At 36.9% G+C, this 21,942-nt stretch overlaps 1 protein-coding gene across 1 annotated transcript in view; it reads right to left on the reverse strand.

The window, feature by feature from the left end:
• The window catches only part of STT3B (STT3 oligosaccharyltransferase complex catalytic subunit B), a 76,594-nt gene that overhangs the window by 38,924 nt on the left and 15,728 nt on the right, over positions 1 to 21,942 (reverse strand). Inside the window, exons 2-5 of the mRNA XM_048838664.2 lie at positions 11,746 to 11,854; positions 9,542 to 9,829; positions 6,772 to 6,837; positions 4,307 to 4,406 (exon numbers count right to left, since the gene is read on the reverse strand). Coding sequence (XP_048694621.1) covers positions 4,307 to 4,406; positions 6,772 to 6,837; positions 9,542 to 9,829; positions 11,746 to 11,854 — 563 coding nt within the window. The remainder of the gene's footprint in view (positions 1 to 4,306; positions 4,407 to 6,771; positions 6,838 to 9,541; positions 9,830 to 11,745; positions 11,855 to 21,942) is intronic.

Below are 21,942 nucleotides of genomic sequence, written 5' to 3' on the forward strand. Positions count from 1 at the left end.
AGCTTTACTAAATTGAATATAATTTTACAAAAATACATATACTCTTCTATAATTATCTTCAGTTTACAAATTAATTATACTCTAGATCATGGTGAAGCCTGCAATAATAGATAGCTTTACAGCAGTTAGTCAAAGCGAGGTTCGCTATGTCCCAAGGTGGTTAAAAATTGATTTTTTTAAAATTGATTTTGTTTTTAGAATTTCAATTAAATGCATTTTTTTAAAAAATAAACCTATGTAACATTAAATTTGAAATTATAATAACCTATGTTAAAGCTTAATCTAATAAATCACTTAATTTAAATTAAAAATATTCAAGCAGAACATATATGCTGTTCAAGTTTTAAAAAGAGAAACCACTGAATTTGTAAAAGTCACTGGCTAAGCACCTGGAACCAATCTGTTTAAGTGCTAAACCAGCTTTTGATAGCAGTAGCCTCTTCTGCAGGTGCAGAGAGAATATTTTAATTTCCGTTTATTCAACTAGTGTTCAGTGATTAGTTCTTCATTCAAAGTTGAGAAACAGATTGGGAGCTGGAAAAAAAGCAGGAAAGCTGGTTTTCCTCTTCAAATCTGAGTAAAAATGTGGTTAGAGAGGAGATTTAACAGTTCAAAAATTGTGAAGGACATGTGAATAGTCAGAATGGATTCATCAAGGGCAAGTCATGCCTGACTAATCTAATTGCCTTCTATGATGAGATAACTGGCTCTGTGGATGAGGGGAAAGCAGTGGACATGTTATTCCTTGACTTTAGCAAAGCTTTTGACACGGTCTCCCACAGTATTCTTGCCAGCAAGTTAAAGAAGTATGGGCTAGATGAATGGACTATAAGGTGGAGAGAAAGCTGGCTAGATCATAGGGTAGTGATCAATGGCTCCATGTCTAGCTGGCAGCTGGTATCAAGCGGAGCGCCCCAAGGGTTAGTCCTGGGACTGGTTTTGTTCAATATCTTCATAAATGATCTGGAGGATGGCGTGGATTGCACCCTCAGCAAGTTTGCAGATAAAACTAAACTGGGAGGAGAGGTAGATACGTTGGAGGGTAGGGATAGGATACAGAGGGACCTAGACAAATTAGAGGATTGGGCCAAAAGAAATCTGATGAGGTTCAACAAGGACAAGTGCAGACTCCTGCACTTAGGATGGAAGAATCCCATGCACTGCTACAGACTAGGGACCAAATGGCTAGGCACCAGTTCTGCAGAAAAGGACCTAGGGGTTACAGTGGACAAGAAGCTGGATATGAGTCAACAGTGTGCCCTTGTTGCCAAGAAGGCCAATGGCATTTTGGGATGTATATGTAGGGGCATTGCCAGCAGATCGAGGGACATAATCATTCCCCTCTATTCGACATTGGTGAGGCCTTATCTGGAATATGGTGTCCAGTTTTGGGCCCCACACTACAAGAAGGATGCGGAAAAATTGGAAAACGTCCAGCAGAGGGCAACAAAAATGATGAGGGGTCTGGAACACATGACTTATGAGGAGAGGCTGAGGGAACTGGGATTGTTTAGTCTGCGGAAAAGAAGACTGAGGGGGGATTTGATAGCTGCTTTCAACTACTTGAAAGGGGGTTCCAAAGAGGATGGATCTAGACTGTTCTCAGTGGTAGCAGATGACAGAACAAGGAATAATGGTCTCAAGTTGCAGTGGGGGAGGTTTAGGTTGGATATTAGGAAAAACTTTTTCACCAGGAGAGTGGTGAAGCACTGGAATGCGTTACTTATGGAGGTGGTGGAATCTCCTTCCTTTGAGGTTTTAAAGGTCAGGCTTGACAAAGCCCTGGCTGGGATGATTTAGTTGGGGATTCGTCCTGCTTTGAGCAGGAGTTTGGACTAGATGACCTCCTGAGGTCCCTTCCAGCCCTGATATTCTATGATTCTATGCTGACCAGAAACAATGAGTTCAATTCACTACCAAATATTACTGTCTTTCTTTAATGAATTACCTATTTTTAAATGCAAAACATGATAAACTTAATTTTCTTCCCTTAAATAAACCTGCATTAAATGTGCCGGATACATAACTAATGAAAAACAATTTTAAAATGCTGTTTTTGTGCATTTTTAATTGACTTCCAAGTTTTATCCAAATGCCGCTTGACACAAACCAGGAGTAAAAAATGAATCTAGTAAATAAAAAAAGTGTGTCATTCTCCATTTTCCTAACATAATAAAAATATGTAAAAATTAAGAATCTGAATAAATAGATGTTACGCTACATAACTTCTTAAATAAATATGTATAAACTGTTTCAGAGTAGCAGCCGTGTTAGTCTGTATCCACAAAAAGAAAAGGAGGACTTGTGGCACCTTAGAGACTAACAAATTTATTTGAGCATAAACCTTCGTGAGCTACAGCTCATTTCATCGGATGCATTCCTATAAACAGCGTATCCCCCTGGCTAGGAAAAAGTACCACCCAAATTACAGCAGCTAATGAGAATCAATTAATTATCTAAATCAAGGTTTTCTGCTTGGTAATTTAAATCTACTTTGATTTAAATGAATCCATCCTGCTATATCTATGAATACAACAGTGTAAAAAAATTCAAGATGCACAGGATATGTAATGATGTATTTTTTTATTCTTCACTGAAATTGTATTGATTTATTGATTTCTATTCTGGTAGCACAAAGTATGCCTGAAGAATTCCTGCCCCAAGGAGCATACAATTTTATAATCTTCTGGTTAAATTTTAAGCTTTTCTAGAGTTTTAATATTTATTGCTCAATGACAAACCATGAAAACACTTTCATCATGACCAACGTATATAAATTTGTTAACTCTGTCAGTGATTTACATAAAAAAACATCATAAAAATGCCAAGCAGATCAATTAAATACTCTCTAAACACTATTTACACATGCTTGAAAGTGAGGAAAAGGGTCTCTTCTGAATCCAGTGCATTCTGAAGGATTCCTTTGGATTTGACGGACTCCAAACTAGGGGCAGTGGAATGGGGAAGAAGAGGGAAAAGAGGGCAGAGCTATAGCCCCCACAAAGAAAATACTGGAGGAATAGATCTATATTTCTGCACCCCCAGTGTTTTCCATCCCCAGAGAGCAGGACCCAGCTCTGGTCCAGCACATGAGTGGTGAGGGAGTGGGGGAGAAAAACACAAGAGCAGGACCTGGAAGAAGGGCTAGAGGAGCCAGTGAGGATGGCGCATGAGATCAGGCTGGCTGCTGAGAAGCAGGTAGGACTCCCTGACCCAGATCAGTCCTGCCTTCCAGCCTCCCCAGGGGAAAGGACAGCATCTGTGTGGGGGAGGCATCAATGCACCAGCCACTTGGGGGGAAGGGAGGGTAATGTGGAACACAGCAGTTAGTGAGCAAGGAAGTGCCATAGGAATGGCAGTAGGAACTACCAGGATATACCCTCTGAGTTTGGAGGGGGCTGTTTCCCCCAGTCACAGTAGCTCCCCTTGCTCTCCTTCCACCCACCCCATTCACTGGGAGCTTCTACCCTCAGCCCCACTCTAAACTGCTCTTTAGATTTGAAATTTGCTGGTAAACTAAAATTATCCCAAGTTTAATAAAAGAAAAAAATGGCTTCTATGTGAAGTTTGTATATTGGAGACAGCTTTTCCTATATTTTGTGATGTGTCCATTTCAGTTCCTTTTCCATTTTAGGTGCCCAATTTGAGCCACCCTAAGGTCCTTATTTTCAGAGAGTAGAAGCTCAATACTTATTGAAGATTAGGTCCCTTTAAGGTGTGTTAAGTTGGGCAGCTAAAAATCATTGGTGACTTTTGAAAGTCTCGGCAATACACAACATTTTATTTGAACAGACACACTTGTATTGAATGCTGCTCTGTCTCCTGTTATGTGAGACAGCATATTATAGAAGGGTTTTTCATTTTTTTGCTGGATAGCTTCTATAAAGCTGCAATTAAATCATACAGAAAGTACAGACAAATGAAACTTGTGTATTAAAAAACTTTAAAAATATTAAACAACTCAGTGAAGATTCAGTGAATTTCCCCTTCCCACATGGAGTACTAAAGGAAACAAAAACTAGCTAGGAAATACACACTTGAGAGTTTTGAAACAATGTGAACTAAACACATAAAATCCTTATCTTTTTATTTTGTAAACAATAAGCTAATGGGTATAGAGCACATGACCAATATAAGACTTGATATGAAATTATTAAATTTCTGATTTAATGTAAAAGACCTAATTAAGATAAATTAATTTCACATTCCTGTATTTAATGCCTCCCAAATAGAACTGATTGTTCAGTAAAAATAGATTAGAAATCACTTCTCAAATAATTGACTTTTAGAGAGTCAGAACACTCACCTATGTAGACCCTCCTGCTGTATCTCTGCATCAACAGCAGCACAAACACATGCAATGGAATAAGGTTGATGATGAAAACATAACCACCCCATGCAGAGACCTATGGAAAATGAAACTGTAAATTAGATAATTTAAATATAACTTGAGAAAGAGCTGTAAACTATCAGATTCTATTTATGTACTACTTATTAACACAGTAGTATCTTTACATTCACAACAATTTTTCTTTATTCCAATACAGGCTTTATATGAGACTTGTTAGATGACAACTGGTGTGGGGTGGAGGGAGAACATGTGCATGACTGAAGATCATAACAGCTATAAAGGTGAAGGTTTGCGAATGCTGGCGGAAAAGCTCTCTCAACAAGCTTGTGCCTTTAAAATTTGCTGTCTAAGAAAAGACAGTTAAAAGCCCAAATATGGCCACTTAAAGAGCTTAAGATGTACCTCTTGCCTAGTCTTTCCCAACTAATTAAATCCTGGATTCCTAATGGAGTGGTAAAGACACAGGCAGCAGGAGAGCACGCCAGATTAAGACTGTCTCAATGCAAAACTTGGTATTTAAAAACACGGTCATCACTATGGAGAGGCATCCTAAGCTATAGTGATGGGTATCAAATAAATGCTAATAATAAATACAAATAATAATGGAGCTTGAGAGCAAGCATTAGAAGAGTTACTTTTTTAAAGACAATTCTGTGGGTCACATTAACAGTGAGTTAGTATTACATAAACTTTAATTGAGATAAATATCACCAAATAGTCAGTTTGCAAGTACATGCATAACTTTTCAGTCAACGCAGTAGCTATTCTGTGCTACTTCCTCGATTTTTTCAATGCAGAATGAAGTTTACTATCCCAAAATTGCAAATTTTACCATTTAATTCTCAGCTAATAGTTTAAGAACACTGATTTCATTAGAAAGATAATATTACTTTGGAGGATACATTTATGTCCAGTCCTAAAGACTGATCTGGGAAAAAACCCATATAAGGAGCTTGATTAAAACCTCAGCAGCAACTAAAGGTCTCATTAATTCTTTCACAAATGGAACAGCTATATTGCAAAGAATCACCACAAGAGATAATGCAAGTACCTTCCCTGAAAATGAAGGAACTTTATTCTTACTATTAATCTTAAACCCTGGCCAAATTTTAGCCCTTAATTAGTTGACTATGTCTCTTAAAACAAAGGGAAAATATGCAATATACCCTCTAGTTCAACTCGGGCATTGTGCCATTCATGGGTAGATATAGCCAGAGATTCTGATACCTTGATGTGATTAGGGGTGTTTTACTTTGCACAGTCCCTTTTTTCCCCCTAATGTGTGTCTGATCCAAAGATGCTACTCAACAAATAACAGTGGCAGAATCTGCTCCCTCATGATTTCCAGCAGTAAAAATGCACTACCACCTCTTTTGTAATTTGACTGAATTTTGCAAACAGTCATTTTTAAAAGCATCTCCCATCAGAATATGTGGGTGTAGTAGAAAAGCTATACTATACTAGCATAACAAACCCAGGCCTAATTTGACATGATTGTATAACAGAAATATGTAACACACCCTTACCTATGGTTTCACGACCACTCTACCATAATATGAAATATTATGAAGGCTTTAGAGGGCAATGCTATGTAAAAGAAAAGGCTTACAGCCAGTATTTAGTTGTGTGTGTGTGGGGGGGTGTTAAAGGGGTTTAGGCTGCACCCTATACTCCTGGGGGAATTCTGCACCACTGCAAAATGCAGAATTTTGCAGAAATTAACATTGTACACTAAATCAACAACTTATAGTTCAACTAGAGCATTTCTTTTAGATAAACATGCAGTCTTAATTTAAAGACTTGAAGGGAAGGAAGATCACATCCCTTGGTAACCTGTGCTAGGCTAGTTGTTAATTATTCTCACTTAAAAATTTGTACCTTATTTCCAACTTTAATTTTTTCTAGCTTCAACTTCCAGCCATTAGATCCTGTTATACACTTATGTTTGCTACATCAATTAACCTTCTAATATACAGTTATCTTCTCCCAGTGTACAACCTTCCAGGTGATGATCAAATCACCTCTTAAACTTCTCTTTGATAAACTAGATAGACTTATCCCCACTTTTACTGAAGCCATCCACTCAAGATCCACCAATTCACTCTGAATGAGATCATCTCTTCTACTGTCAGATCATCTCCACTCATTTTGAGCCCCCACCAACACCATCACCAAAGGAATCTGTCTGCTCCATTCCAAAATTCCTGGCATATTCATACAAGGGAAAATTTATTTCCCAGAGAACACAGCTCTTTAGAAAAGGTTCTGAGCAGAAAAGGAAACATCTGCCCTCTTCTTTGACTTAATTAGGCCAGCAGAAACAGCTGTCAGTTGGTTTAAAAAATACAAAACCAAAACTTGTTTCCATTCAACTGTATTGAACAGAAACAGCTTCGTTTATGTACAAATAAAAGGCTTACCATATAAAAGTAAGACAGACAGCAGCATATTGTCCAAAAGACTGATCCAGTTTTCACAGACTTCACCTAAAAAAAAAAAAAAAAAAAATCAAGTATTCAAGAATTACAAGTTACAATATTAGACAAAGTCATCAAAAACAGTATTACAAAATTCTGTCACCCAAGCCAAAAATGTACCTTTTTATGAAAAGTATGGGCTAAAGCAAAGACTCCCACGATCAGTTTATGTTTTAGGAACTTAAATGCCCACCTTCAAAATTCATGGATGTAGTTCGGAAAGACATCTTCCATAAAATAAAACAGTGCAATTTGGTTCACCTGCATAATCAATCAACTATAATAGCCTATATCCAACTTTTCACTCAAATTGGTGCTAGGACATGACACACTAGTTCAGTGGTTCTCATCTTATTTACCATTGTGGGCCTGCATACGCAGTTCTCTATGTGTTATATGGGCTGCATCCACACAATATATATACTACCTATATGGCCCTGAGGATGTCACATAGGCCTCAGCTGTGTGCTGACTGGGCTGCAAGCGGTCCACAGGCTGCAGGTTGACAACCACTGCACTAAATACTTTAACCTCTGAGGCAGAATAGTAGTTGCAGCATCTTTGTGCTACCTGAAGATTGGTTTAAACATGGATCATATGGCCACTCTTCTGGATGATGACCATCACAACTCTCAACACAGCTGCTCTGTCACTCCTTGTATCATATTACGAGGGTAAGTGCTGTTCTATTTTGAAAAATAACTTTGAAAACCCACTTAAGGCTAGTGGGAACATGCAGGTATCACTGAAGGTATACGCTGAGGACAATGGGGTTCCACAGGTGTTCAGAGTATGATCTGACGTACAGATGATGTGCTAGATGTAAAGAACCCATTTTGACTGAGAGAGCCCATGACAATTTGTTGGGCTATCAAACAAAATATTTCTTAATCAATATAATATTTTGAATCTATGGTAACAACTACTGGTCGATTCTCTTTTAGGGGTTGGTGGGAAACCTCTGTATCCTTTATAGTACATTAAACCTCCGTTATGGACTACTACAGTTTTACCAGTCCAGTAGTCTTTATTATTTACTTTGATAAATAACTACACATTTTTCTGTGCTTCCAAATTTAAGATTGTCAGCATTGTGTAGATTTTTGTTTTGATGAATTATTACACTGCTGGGTGTTGGGTAAAGCTGGAAGTTTTGACAGCAGATAAGGAATAGCTGGGGTTTTGGCTCATGAAGGTGCGAAAGATGGTTTTGTGTTTTGGTACTACCCCTCCTCTTTCCTTCTCCCTTGTGTGTAAGAGTAGAGATTGACGACTGGGAGAGATGAGTGAATGTTTTGTTCCTTACCCCAGCAAATGTTGGGAGCAAGCAGGTCCTCACAGCAACCTGCCACAATATTTACTACTTCAACAATAACAAAAAGAAGTCAGTCTACTGTTTGTACTAAGATCATAAGCAATGATTTATGGCTTGTCTACATGGGGAAGTTTCCCAACATAGCTATCGCAGCATAATTATTCTACACTACAGTTATGCAGGTATAAAGCCTACTGCTCTACTGCTAACAGACAATCAGAAAGTATTAAATGTTTCAAAATTAACAAAAAAAATAGGGGAAAGTTTCCTTTAAATTTCTCTCTTGCGCTCCCTCTCTCTCTCTCTTTTTTTTTGGGGGGGGGGGGGGTGGGACGGAGAGTGGTACAGCACTGTTTAGCAATTTTTCATGAGGGGGGATGCCTGAACAAGTGATTTGACAGGAAACAGTTCTAGGGCAATAGATTCTGTGATATTCTGTATCTTGAGATTGTGTGTTCTCATTTCTATACTATAACAAAATGTACACTATATTGTTGAATTAAACTGCATACTGAGCTGTAGTTTAGTTGATGGATATACAACCCTCATAAAGTGTCCCTTCAACATAGAACAAAATAGAGCAGTGTTTTATTGTGTTTATTCTGTAGTACATAAATGTGTTTATTCTGTAGTGCTTTCATTTACAGAATAGCAATTTCTATTGGGTGTGAATCACAATAACCATTGGCTCTATTTTCATTCCCCAAAGCAGAGTGGCTGAATTAACTCAGTAAGTTATCTGCTGAACCATCCTGCAATACAGTACAATGCTTTATAAAATATAACAATTCTGTTTAGCTCTGCTTTAATTGCATGTGAGACAAGAACAATACTTGTGCTGTATCAAAAGCACATGGCTATTAATGTGGACCCTGTTTGTCTGGCTCTGCCCCCCATTGTCGAATTTGTGTTCAGTTGTATTTGCTATGCAGAACTTCTCAGATTACTTACAATAGCCCAGAAAAACCCGGTGGCTTAATCCTGCCCATGCCTCTTTTTGTCATGTAATGATACAGGAATGTGTTCAAGCCATGCGAGCAAGCAGACTGTTTGAAAAATGCTAGCCAAACTCTATTTTCATCACTTCACACACAGCCACAGAATCAAATAAGAAAACCACCGTTTGCGCTGAAAATGTAAACCACTTATTGTTAGAGAACATCCCTTGTAAAGTAGCAAGAGAGGATGATTTAACAAACTGAGGAACAACAGTGTGGCAGACATTCATATGTTACTTTTGGGTGCCTGTCCAATCTTTCTCTAAACCTATTCTAGAAGGCAATGAGAATTATAGAAGGAAGAAAATAACTCTAAAGATCCAAGATTGGGTTCTAAGGCGAAGACCAGGAGTAAGATCAGGAGAATGGGGGTGGGGAGTGAATCTGAACAATTACTTACCCACAAATAGTATGTGAACTGCAGTGCAAAAATGGCTATGCCTTCATTGTCAAAGGATCCTGCTACTGATCGAGATATGTAACCTGGAACTATAGCAATAAAACAGGCAGCTAAAAGCCCTGCTCCTTGGTTCCACAGTTCTCTGGTAAGCAGAAAAGTAGAAATAGATGTAAGGCCGCTAAAAACTGGTGCTAGGAATACACATACATCTCTTATGTGGACTGTGATGTTTAGCATATTTAAAATCCAATGTATAAGCCCTGCTGTCACCATCAACCCGGGGTAGACCTAGAAGAAAAGAGAAAGAAAATCAAATTATAGTATTTCAGGATTGCAGAAATGTTGACTGTAAATCTATTTACATACAACTTATAACAAAAGTTACTTATTTCTTCGTTGAAGTCAGTCACATGCAGAGCAAAACGAAATTACTCTAACACTGCTTTCAACATATCTGATACTACACCTTAAAGCAATTTGCCACACTTTAAATTATATCAAATGATTGTTGACAACATGTGCAAGAAACCATTTTCTCCAAATAAATGATGAAGCAACACATACAGATTCCAATTTTATCTACCCTGGAAGTTGTTATAAGAAGATGATTTTGCAGGTCAGGCGCAAGATCAAGAGGTAGATGTACGTTCTATTTCTCGTAAAGGTAGTCAAAAAATTTCAAGCCATCTGAAAGTGATGCAAAATTGAAACATTTTCCAAAAACTTTATGTAGAGTTTTTTAATTTTTTTTGTCATTTTTCGAACAGTTCTAAATTCCTAGTTCTATCATAGGCTTTCTATGTGACTTCTGCCAAATTGTTTAATCTTGTAGTGCTCCATTCCCCAGACCTGTAAAGTGGGAGATATTAGCCTACATTTCAGAATTTTGCAATGATTAAAGTCACTGCCTGTAAACAAACAACCCATCCACCCACTCTCAGATGGATACTTTTTTATATATTTAAGTGCAAAGTATTTTAAACAGTAGGAAACGTTGACTATAAAATATTTTTAAAAAATTTGGAACAGAATTAAGATGACCTCCATGGAAGTGTAGCACAGATTTGCATGAGTCTGTTGAATCTCATATCAACTATATCTACTACATGATTTCAAATAATGCTAAAACATTCTAAGCAATAGTTTTATTCTACAATATTAGGAGTTCAATGAAACAATGGTGCCTATACACTAGACTAGAACATTAAAAAACTTCAAATGCCTTAACTGCCCTGCAAAAACAATATAAGTAATAAATTTCTGCTGAATTAAACTTTAACATGGGTATTCCCCTAAATGCCTGAAGTTGAACAAAAAAAAAAAAACACTAAATATGTTGAGACCTTCCGAAATGTGTCAGGAATTAAAGATGAAATTATATTTTTAATCCATTTTAACAAGGATTTCAAAAGTTATATAGAGCTGATTTATTAAAATGTTTTGTTTAAAAATAAAATCACCATTTGATTTAATTTATTGCAAAATGCTCTGTAAATCCATTTAAATGGTATTTATTCTCTCATTACTGAGGAAAAGGTGCTTCTATGGGTTTTCAACACATTTGCTTGCCATTAGAACTCTTTACACCTTTCTAATTACAGTCTTCCTAAAATCAGTGACATTTCATTGTCCCACAATTTGATGTCATTTAATTTTTTTTGTCTATCATTGCTGTTTAGCACTTTACATCCAAATTAATTTTATCTCATTTATTTTTTATATTCCTTAGAAAATCTTTAAAAATAATGGGGGCATCATTTTCTACAGAATCAGAAATATCCACATTAAAAAAATATAACAGATCCAAACCTTGGCCATGAACATGAAAAAGCCAAGCATTACTCTTGGCTTCAATTGAAAAATGCATAGTCATCCATACCATCAGAGAGGTAGGTCTGTAATGATACATGCTACAACAAGACAACAGGATGGCGAACAAGTCATAATAGTCTCAATTACTGTTACTGAAAGTTGACATATAAGCATATACTATTCAGGTTTGGCTACTGATTGACAGTAAGTTATATGAACTCGAGGTATAAAGCTGACATTGTATTAGTGGTAACTGAAATTCTTATTGTAGCTATTATAGCAATTAAAAGCACATTACATTTAGTTTCTCCTTTAACATATGTAGTAATTCACTTGTAGTTATCCTTCTGAATTTTTTAAATTCACCAAGAAGTGATCACTCTCATACTTACAGTCCCACCTACTATTCTTCCCAGTGGATACCATGCTCTTTCATCAAACCAATTTAAAAATTCATAAAATCCATGGGATGCAAGGTGATGTGTTGATCTATAGTTAAACCTAAAAAAAGAAAAGAGAAATTTAGAATAGAATAATTGAAGTTAATATAGCAACAGCTAATCTCTCCTCTTTCCATAGGAAACAGTAATTATAAATCAATACCTGGGTCAAGTGTCAAGACCCATATGTGTAAAAGAAATAAATGCAGCATTCAATTCTGGACCTAAATAAAGTTTGCAATCAAGCTGCCCAAGTTATATTTTTCCCATTTATCCACTATAACATTGCTTTCAGATTTAAATCTGGTGTTTATACACACCATGCAAAATGTGCCTCTCCCCACTTTTAAAAGCGTATGTTAAAATGCGTCAGACATTCTCTCATTTTCAACTTTCCTCTAATCTCTGCATCATGCAAGTAATCAAATCTTTAAATGTAATGAAAGAACAGATTATCCATTATAGCCAGACTATTTAGGATACCGGAAAAATTGGCTTCAGATCACGGCAGAATTTGTCAGTCCTTCATTCTTAAATTAAGTATATTGGTAGCACTTACTCTACTGCCAACTTTCAACTCATAGGATCAAGATGAAGTAATATGGCAAGATAGACAAAACTAGTACCAACAGCACTCTGCATATAAACAGTATGCAATGTTACAATCCATTAGCCTGAAAGTTATTCCCCATTTTAATATAAAAGAAAATTCAAAAAATAAGTTTCTTGCATATATTTTCTGTAACCAAAGACCCAATTACCTTAAAAATATAAGAAAAAGGAGCCCTCCCTTATACAAGTGTCTACCTATTCAGTTTAATATTTCACATCACATATCCCCAGAGTAAATAGAATGAGACTAGCATGTTACCCACACAGTGCAAGAGCACTCAAGTTCCTGCATACCTGAAAACAATTTTAGCAGCTGAAAGACATCTAAACATGTCATCAGTGATTTTTAATCAACACAACAAAGGAGCACAAGAAACTGAAATTCAGTTACAGAGGTCAGCAAATTGCAGGTTCACATTTACTGAGCCAACTCATCAGTCAAGTGAAGTTGTAAGCAGATTTTTTAATATAATATTTTCACCAGAGACTCCTATGTGACAAATAAGGTATTTTATCGGGTAAGCCCACTGATAAGACACTGTGTACTATAAGAAGAAACCAATTATGTTTATATAAGAAAATTCAAAAACATCAATCCTTCTGACTAAGAAAGATTCAATCATATCAAGCGACAATGTGCCATTAATTTCTATTGACCCTGAAACTATTCCCCCATTTGACTAGATTGCTAAAAATATTAATTCTTCAGTTCTGAATTGTCAACATTAATATGATCTGTAAAACACCATACCTGTAAAATTAGTCTCTTATCTAAGCACACCAAAGTTTATCATTAATTTGATTAGTGGAAATAGTATGCCCAGCATTGCACAAGACGAAAGGGAAGACATGGTCCCAATCTCCAGAAGCTCACAATCTAAACAGCTGACATAAGAAGCACAGGACAACCCAGTGGCTGGTGGTGTCCTAGAGCATGTCTTGTTTGTTCTGTTTTTTTCCAGTGAGTTGGTGATAACATATTTACTGACATAGTTTAGTTTAGAAATCCTTTAACAAAGCCTTAATTGGATGCTAAAAAAAGACCGCTCATATTTATTGTGCCACAATTCCAAGACTGCTTAAGTGGATGAAATAGGAAAAAACCGTTAACCACCTCCTTGTGCTGCAAACTACTGTTAAATATGCACAACTGTCTTCAGTGGAAAGTGAACTTTAACATCTTTTACTACCTGCTTTGGTAGCATAATCTTAAATCTTTAATGAGCACTGTCAACTGCCAATGAAAACTAGTGAAGAAATTCCTTTTTATTTATAACATTAGTATGGAAGAATTTAATTTTCCACTTCTCCCTAGTATACTTTTGACAGATATAAAATAAACTAACTCCAGCTTTCCAAAATGGACTGTGATTCCTGCCATAAAATAAAAACTTACAAAAACACACATTTCAAGATTTCATAGTTGAAATGAACAGCAATAATATTACATTAATTTTGTACCTTGACAAGATGTACAGTAAGTGTTGGGAGTGGCCGTCCAGAAAATGATGCGGGACATTATAAATACAGTAAGTAGATCAGAAAACCAGAATATGAATACCTCAGTTCTTCTAACCTGCAATATTTAGTATTCCTATACTGTAACAATGACTATTCACAGAATTTAAGACCTTCGGGGAGATACATACACTAATGGGAGTTGTGGGAAAATCAGGCCACTTGAAAGGCTACATATGGATTTAATAGGTTAACTACAGGCATCTCACTTTATGTTTTTACCTAAGGCATTACTTCTCTCCAAGAACCTCACAAATGAAAACCATCCAAGGTTTGTGCATTCAAATGGTGAATCAGTTCTAGAGGCTGACATCCGAGAATGATGAGCTGAAAAAATATGTATGCAGCTCCAAGTAGCAGCCCTACATATTTCAAGTGGAAGAGATGACTTTTAAAATGGTTGAAAAGGCTGCCTGAATTCTAACAACATGTGCTTTGATATGAGATGGTGGGGTCAATTTATTCAGTTCATAACAAATTCTAATGCAGTCTGATACCCCTTTTGAAAGTCTGTTGAAAAAACCCATCCTCTGGATTTATTACAAAAGATACAGTCTTTGTGATCTGTGGAACAGTTCTGTCCTACTGAGGTAATACACAGATAGCTCTTAACATGTCCATAGTGTGGAGTTTAGTCTCTGCCGGGGACTAGTGAGGTCTTGGAAAGAACTAAATGAATCAGTTGATTTAAATGGAAGTCTAAGCCCACTTTAGGCAGACGTGTAGGAGGGGAATGAAGAGTAACACTATCCTTCTGGGAGGTGGTACAGGTGGTCCTACCATGAATGCTTGACATTCACTCACTCTGAACAGAAGTAATAGCCACCAACGATGCATTCTTAATAGAAAATGGTACACAGAACAGAAGCACATCCAAACTGTGAGATGTAGACACTGGATCCAGGTGTCAAATCAGACCTTTATCCTGTGACATTATGTCCAGAACGACAAGCAGCTTGAATTGTGGTTGAAAGAGATAGGGGTATCATCTTTAAGTACCAAAACTGCAGTGTCTACACTAGGGCTATTAACATAACTTGAAGCCCTGTCATGTCATAAATTCCTAAGGACTCTAGGGATTAAAAGGCTTGGAGGGAAAATGCATAGAGTAGATTCTTGTTCAACTGAATCAGAAATGAATCCAAGATGGAGCCTGGATTCATTCATCCTGTGCAGCAAAATGTGAGATTTGTTGCTTAGACCAGTCATGAATATGTCTATAGTTGGAGAGCCCCATTTCTGAAAAATTCTGTGAAAGACAAAAACCGTGGAGGATGATCCATGAAGAGATTAGCATTGTCTGTTGATCTGATCTGCTAAACTGCTTTGGACCTCATGTAAGTGCAGAGCTCTTCAGTCATGTTTTAACACAATCAAGTTTGGAGCAAAGACAAAAGAGAAAAGAAGAGAAAAAAAATAAGTCTTGCTGATTTTAACTTCTGCTATTCAGAATCTAGTGACAGCAGTGAAATTGGCTGTAAGGTCAGTACTCTGCTGCCACTCGAGAAAGCTATGAGCATCGGCAGAGACAGGCACTGATACTATTCATGGGGGAAGAGGACTCAAAATGAAATCTGGAAGAACAGTGGAAACACACACAACCAACCCACCCTTCCAGACAGCCAGTCAAAGAAAGTGGTAAACCGGTCAGAGACCATCATCACATTGGCAGCTACAAACTTTGGAGGAGTAGTGAAAAGAAAAAGAATACTCCTTTTCCCCTACAGCAGCAAGGGGAGCATAGGATTGGGCTGCAAGTTTAACCAGATAGCTACTAGACAGAGGATGAAACAGCAGGGTGGATAAAAATCAAGATTTTTTTAAAAAAAGTTTTTTTTTTAATTTAAATCAGATTGTTCTGATAAAATGCTTTTGGAAGAAGAAACCTATCTAAAGATAGTTTTAATTAAGATATATTATAGCTCAAAGACATTTCATCATGGAATAAGGATTATAAATTCTAATTCTATAGTATGAGACAATATGTTCATGTAATGTTTAAGAAAAGTTTTGTAAATAGTTTCCAATAGTTCATGGATTAGGGACCCAATCTTACGGAGTTCCAGGGGCTTCTGTACATATTTAGGTTAATCTTTTTATCTACCTAATGGGACTCAGTGCTCAGTCTAGCACATACGATCACAGATGCTTAGTTTTGCAGTTCTCAAACTGTGGATTTGCGTCTCCAGAGATAACATGCTTGTTAACAGCAAAAATGTTTTTAATAAATATAGAGATAAGAAATAACAGACCTCAACCCTACTGTCCCTCCACAAATTTGTGTAGACAGAGTCAATCCCTTACCTCTCTCTAAAAGTACAAAGTTTCAAAAAGTTCGATGAATAGAAGATTGTTGGGGGCGGAATAGACCTGGACAAGGAGAAGAAGTCTGGAGATAAATGTGAGAAGGGAGGGACAGGCAGTAGAAACAAAAGTGAAACTGTTTGAGCAGCATATTCCAGTAATCTTGAGGTCTTTCTGAGTGTAGCCTTCATTGATTTGAGATCACACCATACCATTCTCTCACTAGAAGGGAAAACCTATAATGGCAGCAGGCCGCAGGAGAGATCCAGTTTGGGAATATTTTAATGAAGTTCCTCTACCTGTGGGTAAGATAGGCATGCACACAAAATGCAAACAGTGCAACAAAGAAATGCAAGGCCTGGTTGCCCAAATGAAACAACATAAAGAGAAGCGTTCCTTCTCAGGAGAAAGCTGCATTGAAGATGATGAAAGGAACATGTCTGAACATGCAAGATCTTCAGGATGGTAAACTTTTTTATTTCATACTTCTTTCTTAAGGACTGCCTGTCTTCCTTCTGGACTATTCTTGAATTCTCAAGTTTGAGCAAAAAATATAGTTGTTACTCTATGGTACTATCATTTTAGATGCAGCTGTGATAAAAAATAAATAGCTGAAATAGGCAGATCTTCCTTTTACAATTTTATCTCTAAAGTAGTACTTAGTGTCAGTGAATGCAATGAGTAATACTAAATGAGCAGTATAGTAATAATAATTAAATAACTTCATTGATTTATTTTGTTTAGAAGAATCCATCCTCAACATACAGGATTCTGAAGACTATCCACCTTCAATATCACCATCATTTTCTATAGTTTCAGCGTTATCTGCCAATGATAGTGTTTCAGTCACATCACGTATGTCACATAGCCACAGTATATCCATCACCTGTAGCAAAAAGAAGAAAAAAAACCTCCATCATCCAGAAACAACCATAGATAAGTTTGTGATAAGAACCAGCAGATTACAAAAAGAGGTGATTGATTAAAAAAATTGCCCTGTTTGTTTATGCAACAAACTCTCCTTTCCGTATGATTGAGAACCCACACTTCATTAACATGGTTCAGTCATTAAGACCAGGATACAGTCCACCCAACACAGCAGATGTCGCAGGCAAATTGCTGGATAAAGTGTATGAAAGAGAAATTGAGCAGTGTGCAAAAGGTCTAGAGGGTGAAATTGTTAACCTGAGTCTTGATGGGTGGAGCAGTGTCCACCATTATCCTGTTGTATGTGCTTGTGTGATAACAGAAGAAGGGAACGTCTTCCTTACAGAAACAATTGATACATCAGGAAATGCACATACAGCAGAATACTTACAAGAAGTAGCGGTAAACACTATAACAAACTGTGGAAAAAAATTCAAATGTCTAGTACACAGCTTGGTCACAGACAATGCTGAAAATGTATCCAAGATGAGAAGAGAGTCCCAAGCTAATAACATACGGTTGCAGTGCTCATTTGATGCACCTCCTAGCCAAAGACTTCAGTGTTCCAGAAATAAAGGCTAATGTTGCTGAAATTGCAAAATACTTCCATAACAACCACTTTGCAGCAGCTGCTCTGAAAAAAGTGGGAGGAACCAAGCTAACTCTCTCACAAGATGTGTGATGGAACTCAGAAGTGGACTGTTTTGAGCATTATAACAAGAACTGGCCAAATCTGATGACAGTTTGTGAACAAAATCGTGAAAAAATAGATGGCACTGTCACAGCCAAAGTTCTCAACGCTGGGCTTAAGAGAAATGTTGAACACGTGCTGAGTATCCTGAAGTCCATTTCTATAGCCTTGAACAAAATGCAGGGAAATAGCTGTTTTATTGCTGATGCTGTTGAAATTTGGAAGGAACCGAGTGAGATCTTAAAAAGAAATATGTAATGACAGAGTTAAATTACAAGCATTAAAAAAACGAATGGGACAAGCACTATCTCCAGCTCATTTTCTTGAAAATATTCTCAATACTCGGTACTAGGGTCAAACCTTAACTGCTGAAGAAGAGGAGTTGGCTAGGACATGGACATCCAGCAATCATCCCTCCACAATGCCAACTATAATAAACTTCAGAGCTAAGGGTGAAGCATTCAAGAAATCTGTTTGCTGATGATGTTTTAAAGAAAGCCACACCAGTGAACTGATGGAAGTCATATAAGCACTAAAATTCAGAGACTGTTGAAGTGATAATCTCATTTTTAACAGCAGCAGCTTCTTCCTCCGGTGTAGAAAGAATTTTTTTTCCTTTGGCCTAATTTGTTCCAATTTGAGAAATTGTTTGGGACCTGAAAAACCAGGCAAGCTTGTTTTTCTTTTCCAGATTATGAACAAATAGGAAAAAGAAGGTGAAGACGACTGAGTTAGCTGCAGAAGCCAATATTTTAAGTTTCTCACATTGACCTGACTGTTACAATCGATTTAATTTTGGGGTTTTTAAAAAAATATTTCATTTAACTATTTTAGTTAAAAATAAATTTAACAAAAACAAACCTGATTTTAAAAACTTGAATGTTTATCTCAATTCAAAAATTTATATGCTTGTTTTGTTAAAATATTATATGTTTGCTGTTGAAGAAAATACCCAGAATATATAATGTTATTGTTTTAGTTAAATAAAACAATTAAAATGTCTGTCTGGTGATGTTCTCCTCCTAATACAGCATGGCAATAAAATCCTCCAAATATTAATGATTAACCTGTTGACTTGGAGATAGTTCACTTCCCAATGACTTCATAAATATCTGCTTCCATTACCTTTGGTAAATTAAATAACCACACAATCATTAATTTTCTGATATAGCTGTAAAGCTAATCTGAAAAGCTTTCACTGTAAAAACGTATAGTGTGTACCTTCTAAAAATGAAATGTACATCGATCTCTGAGTTGTGAAGAATATGTATTAAGGTTATAACCACCAACAAAAATGCACTTTTACGTAGAAATCCATGATTAAATCAAGTCTTCCTGACTAGTGATTTAAATCAAATCCACCCCAGGATGAAAGATGAAGTCTTTGAAAAGGGCCTGCGGACAGCACCCCTCCCCGCTCTCTATAGCTGAAAGCAATGGAAATGTTAACTTCACATTTGCATACTATCCCAACAGCGACAGCCTCATTTTAGTATAAGTTACTAAATACTAGAGTTAAATTCCTAACAATTCCTATAGGTTGTATGTGCGAGTGGGTAAATTAGGGAAAAAAATCTCTCAGAGGGACAGACACACAGAGACAAACAAGGGGAAAAGAAAAAAAATAGGAGAGAGAGAGAACACAATGCAAGGAAAGGAGAAGTGAGGAGACAGAAGGATGAGGAGGAAGAAGAGAAGAAAAAAAAGACACCACAGGAAAACACATACCATGTTCAGTTATACAAAAGAAAAAGTAGAGTGACATATAAGTAGTGTGTTTGTTTCTTTTAATGAATTAAAAATACAAGTTAAACGTACAATTTTATAACTAAACATTCTTCAACAGTACATGACATAATGGAGCAAATAACCAATTTGTAAGCACCTAAAAGAAAATAAGGTGATAAGTAACAGTCAACATGGATTTGCCAAGAACAAATTCTGTCAGACCAATCTAATATCCTTCTTTGACAGCATAACAAGCCTTGTAAATAAGGGGGAAGCAGTAGACGTGCTATATCTTGATTTTAGTAAGGTTTTTGATACTGTCTCAAGACCTTCCCATAAACAAGCAAGGTAAATATAGCCCAGATGAACCTACTATAAGGTGGACGCACAACTGATTGGAAAAGCATTCTCAAAGAGCAGTTATCAATGGTTCAGCCAAGCTGGAAGGGTATACTGAGTAGGGTCTGCAGGGACCTGTGATGGGTCTGGGTCTATTCAATCTCTTCATAAAAGATTTGGATAATGGCACAGAGGGTTCTCTTACAAAGTTTGCCGATGATACCAAACTGGGAGGGGTTGCAAGCGCTTTGCAGGATTAGAAATTTAAAATGATCTTGACAAACTCAAGAAATGGTCTGAAATCAATAGGATGAAATTCAGTAAGGGCAAATGCAAAGTACTACACTTAGGAAGGAATAATCAATTGCACAAATACAAAATGGGAAATGACTGCTTCGCAAGGAGTACTGCAGAAAAGGATCTGGGGGTTATAGCAGATCACAAACTAAATATGGGTCAACAGTGGAATACTGTTGCAAAAAAAAAGTGATCATTTGGTGGTGTATTAGCAGGAATGCTGGAAGAAACGAGAAATAATTCTTCCACTCTATACAGCACTGATAAAGGCCTCGACAAGAGTACTATGTCTGGACACCACACTTCAGGAAACATGTAGACAAATCGGAGAAAGCCCAGGGCAGAGCAGCAAAAATGATTTAAGGTCTAGAAAACATGACCTATAAGGAAAGATTTGGAAAAAATGGGTTTGTGTAGTCTGGAGAGGAGAAGACTGAGGGGGGACACGATAACAGTCTTCAAGTACGTAAAAGGTTGTTATAAAGAGGAGAGTGATAAACTATTCTCCTTAACCAATGAGGACAGGACAGGTCAAGTAATGGGCTTAAATTGTGGAAAGAAACCTTTAGATTAGACACTAGGAAAAACGTCCTGACTGTCAGGGTAGTTAAGCACTGGAACAAATTATGTAGGGAGGTTGTGCAATCTCCATCATTGGTGCTTTTTAAGAACAGGTTAGACAAATACCTGTCAGGGATGGTCTTGATACTTAGTCAATTTCAGTGCAGTGGACTGGACTAGATGACATACCAAGGTCCCTTCTAGTCCTACATTTCTAGGATTTTCTCCTTGAAACTGCAGAGGGGTCTGACCTTGGGGAAGCAGAGCTACACAGTTTTTTTTTACACTTGCCAGTAAGCTTCAATTTGTGGGTGAACATGTAAACTTTTTAAGCCTACGCAAAGGTGTTAGGGGTACTTATAGCCACATAGTTCTTGCTCTTGACATATTCAGTCTCCAATTTCAGACTCTTGAGGGGGATTGGAAGGGTAATCTGAACCATGATTAGCAAGTCTCCTGTATATTCCATTTTACTACAGTATTTATCTCAGAAATAAACTAGTACCCTTGAGTAGTTTAAGGTTAACCCTAATAACTTTAGCTCCCACAAGTGGTAAATTGGACAGGTTTGTTGGAACCCTTCCATAATGCTGTCCTTGGCCAGCCAAATACAAACTCCAACTTCTGCGTGAACATGCAGATGTACACATGTTTAAGCCGGAATGACTAAATGAAACTGTCGTAACTTTCATCCCTCCCTCTGCCCTAATGTTTGTTTCTCTTATTTGTAGTATCACATCTAAAATTTGATTTTAAGCTCTTCAAGGCAGGGACCATGCCTTTCCACTAGCATTGTAAAGTACATAGCACACCTTTGGTCACTATAAAAGTAAACAAATAAAAAAATAAATAAAACTATAGTGTAGATAGAACCTAACAATGACCACATAACTGGATTTTACAGTGATGTTGTTAGGTCCTATCTACCCAACTTTTAATCAGACTGTAATAGGGCTACAGGACTACTATGTTGTAACTATGTACCCTGATACAATTTTAGATGTAATATAGATGGGCTATAAATTTAAGGTTACTAGTTTTAAACATATTTTAATTTAAGTATCAAAAAGCGCAGCAAAACATTAAAGTGAAGAAGCAGAGCAGCTGTACAAGCAATCATAGTAATTGGATTTTTGCAGTGACATGAATTTTGATTGGTTTATAAGATGAGA

The sequence above is a fragment of the Caretta caretta genome, chromosome 2 (assembly GCF_965140235.1).
Source record: "Caretta caretta isolate rCarCar2 chromosome 2, rCarCar1.hap1, whole genome shotgun sequence".
NCBI classification, from domain to species: domain Eukaryota; kingdom Metazoa; phylum Chordata; order Testudines; family Cheloniidae; genus Caretta; species Caretta caretta.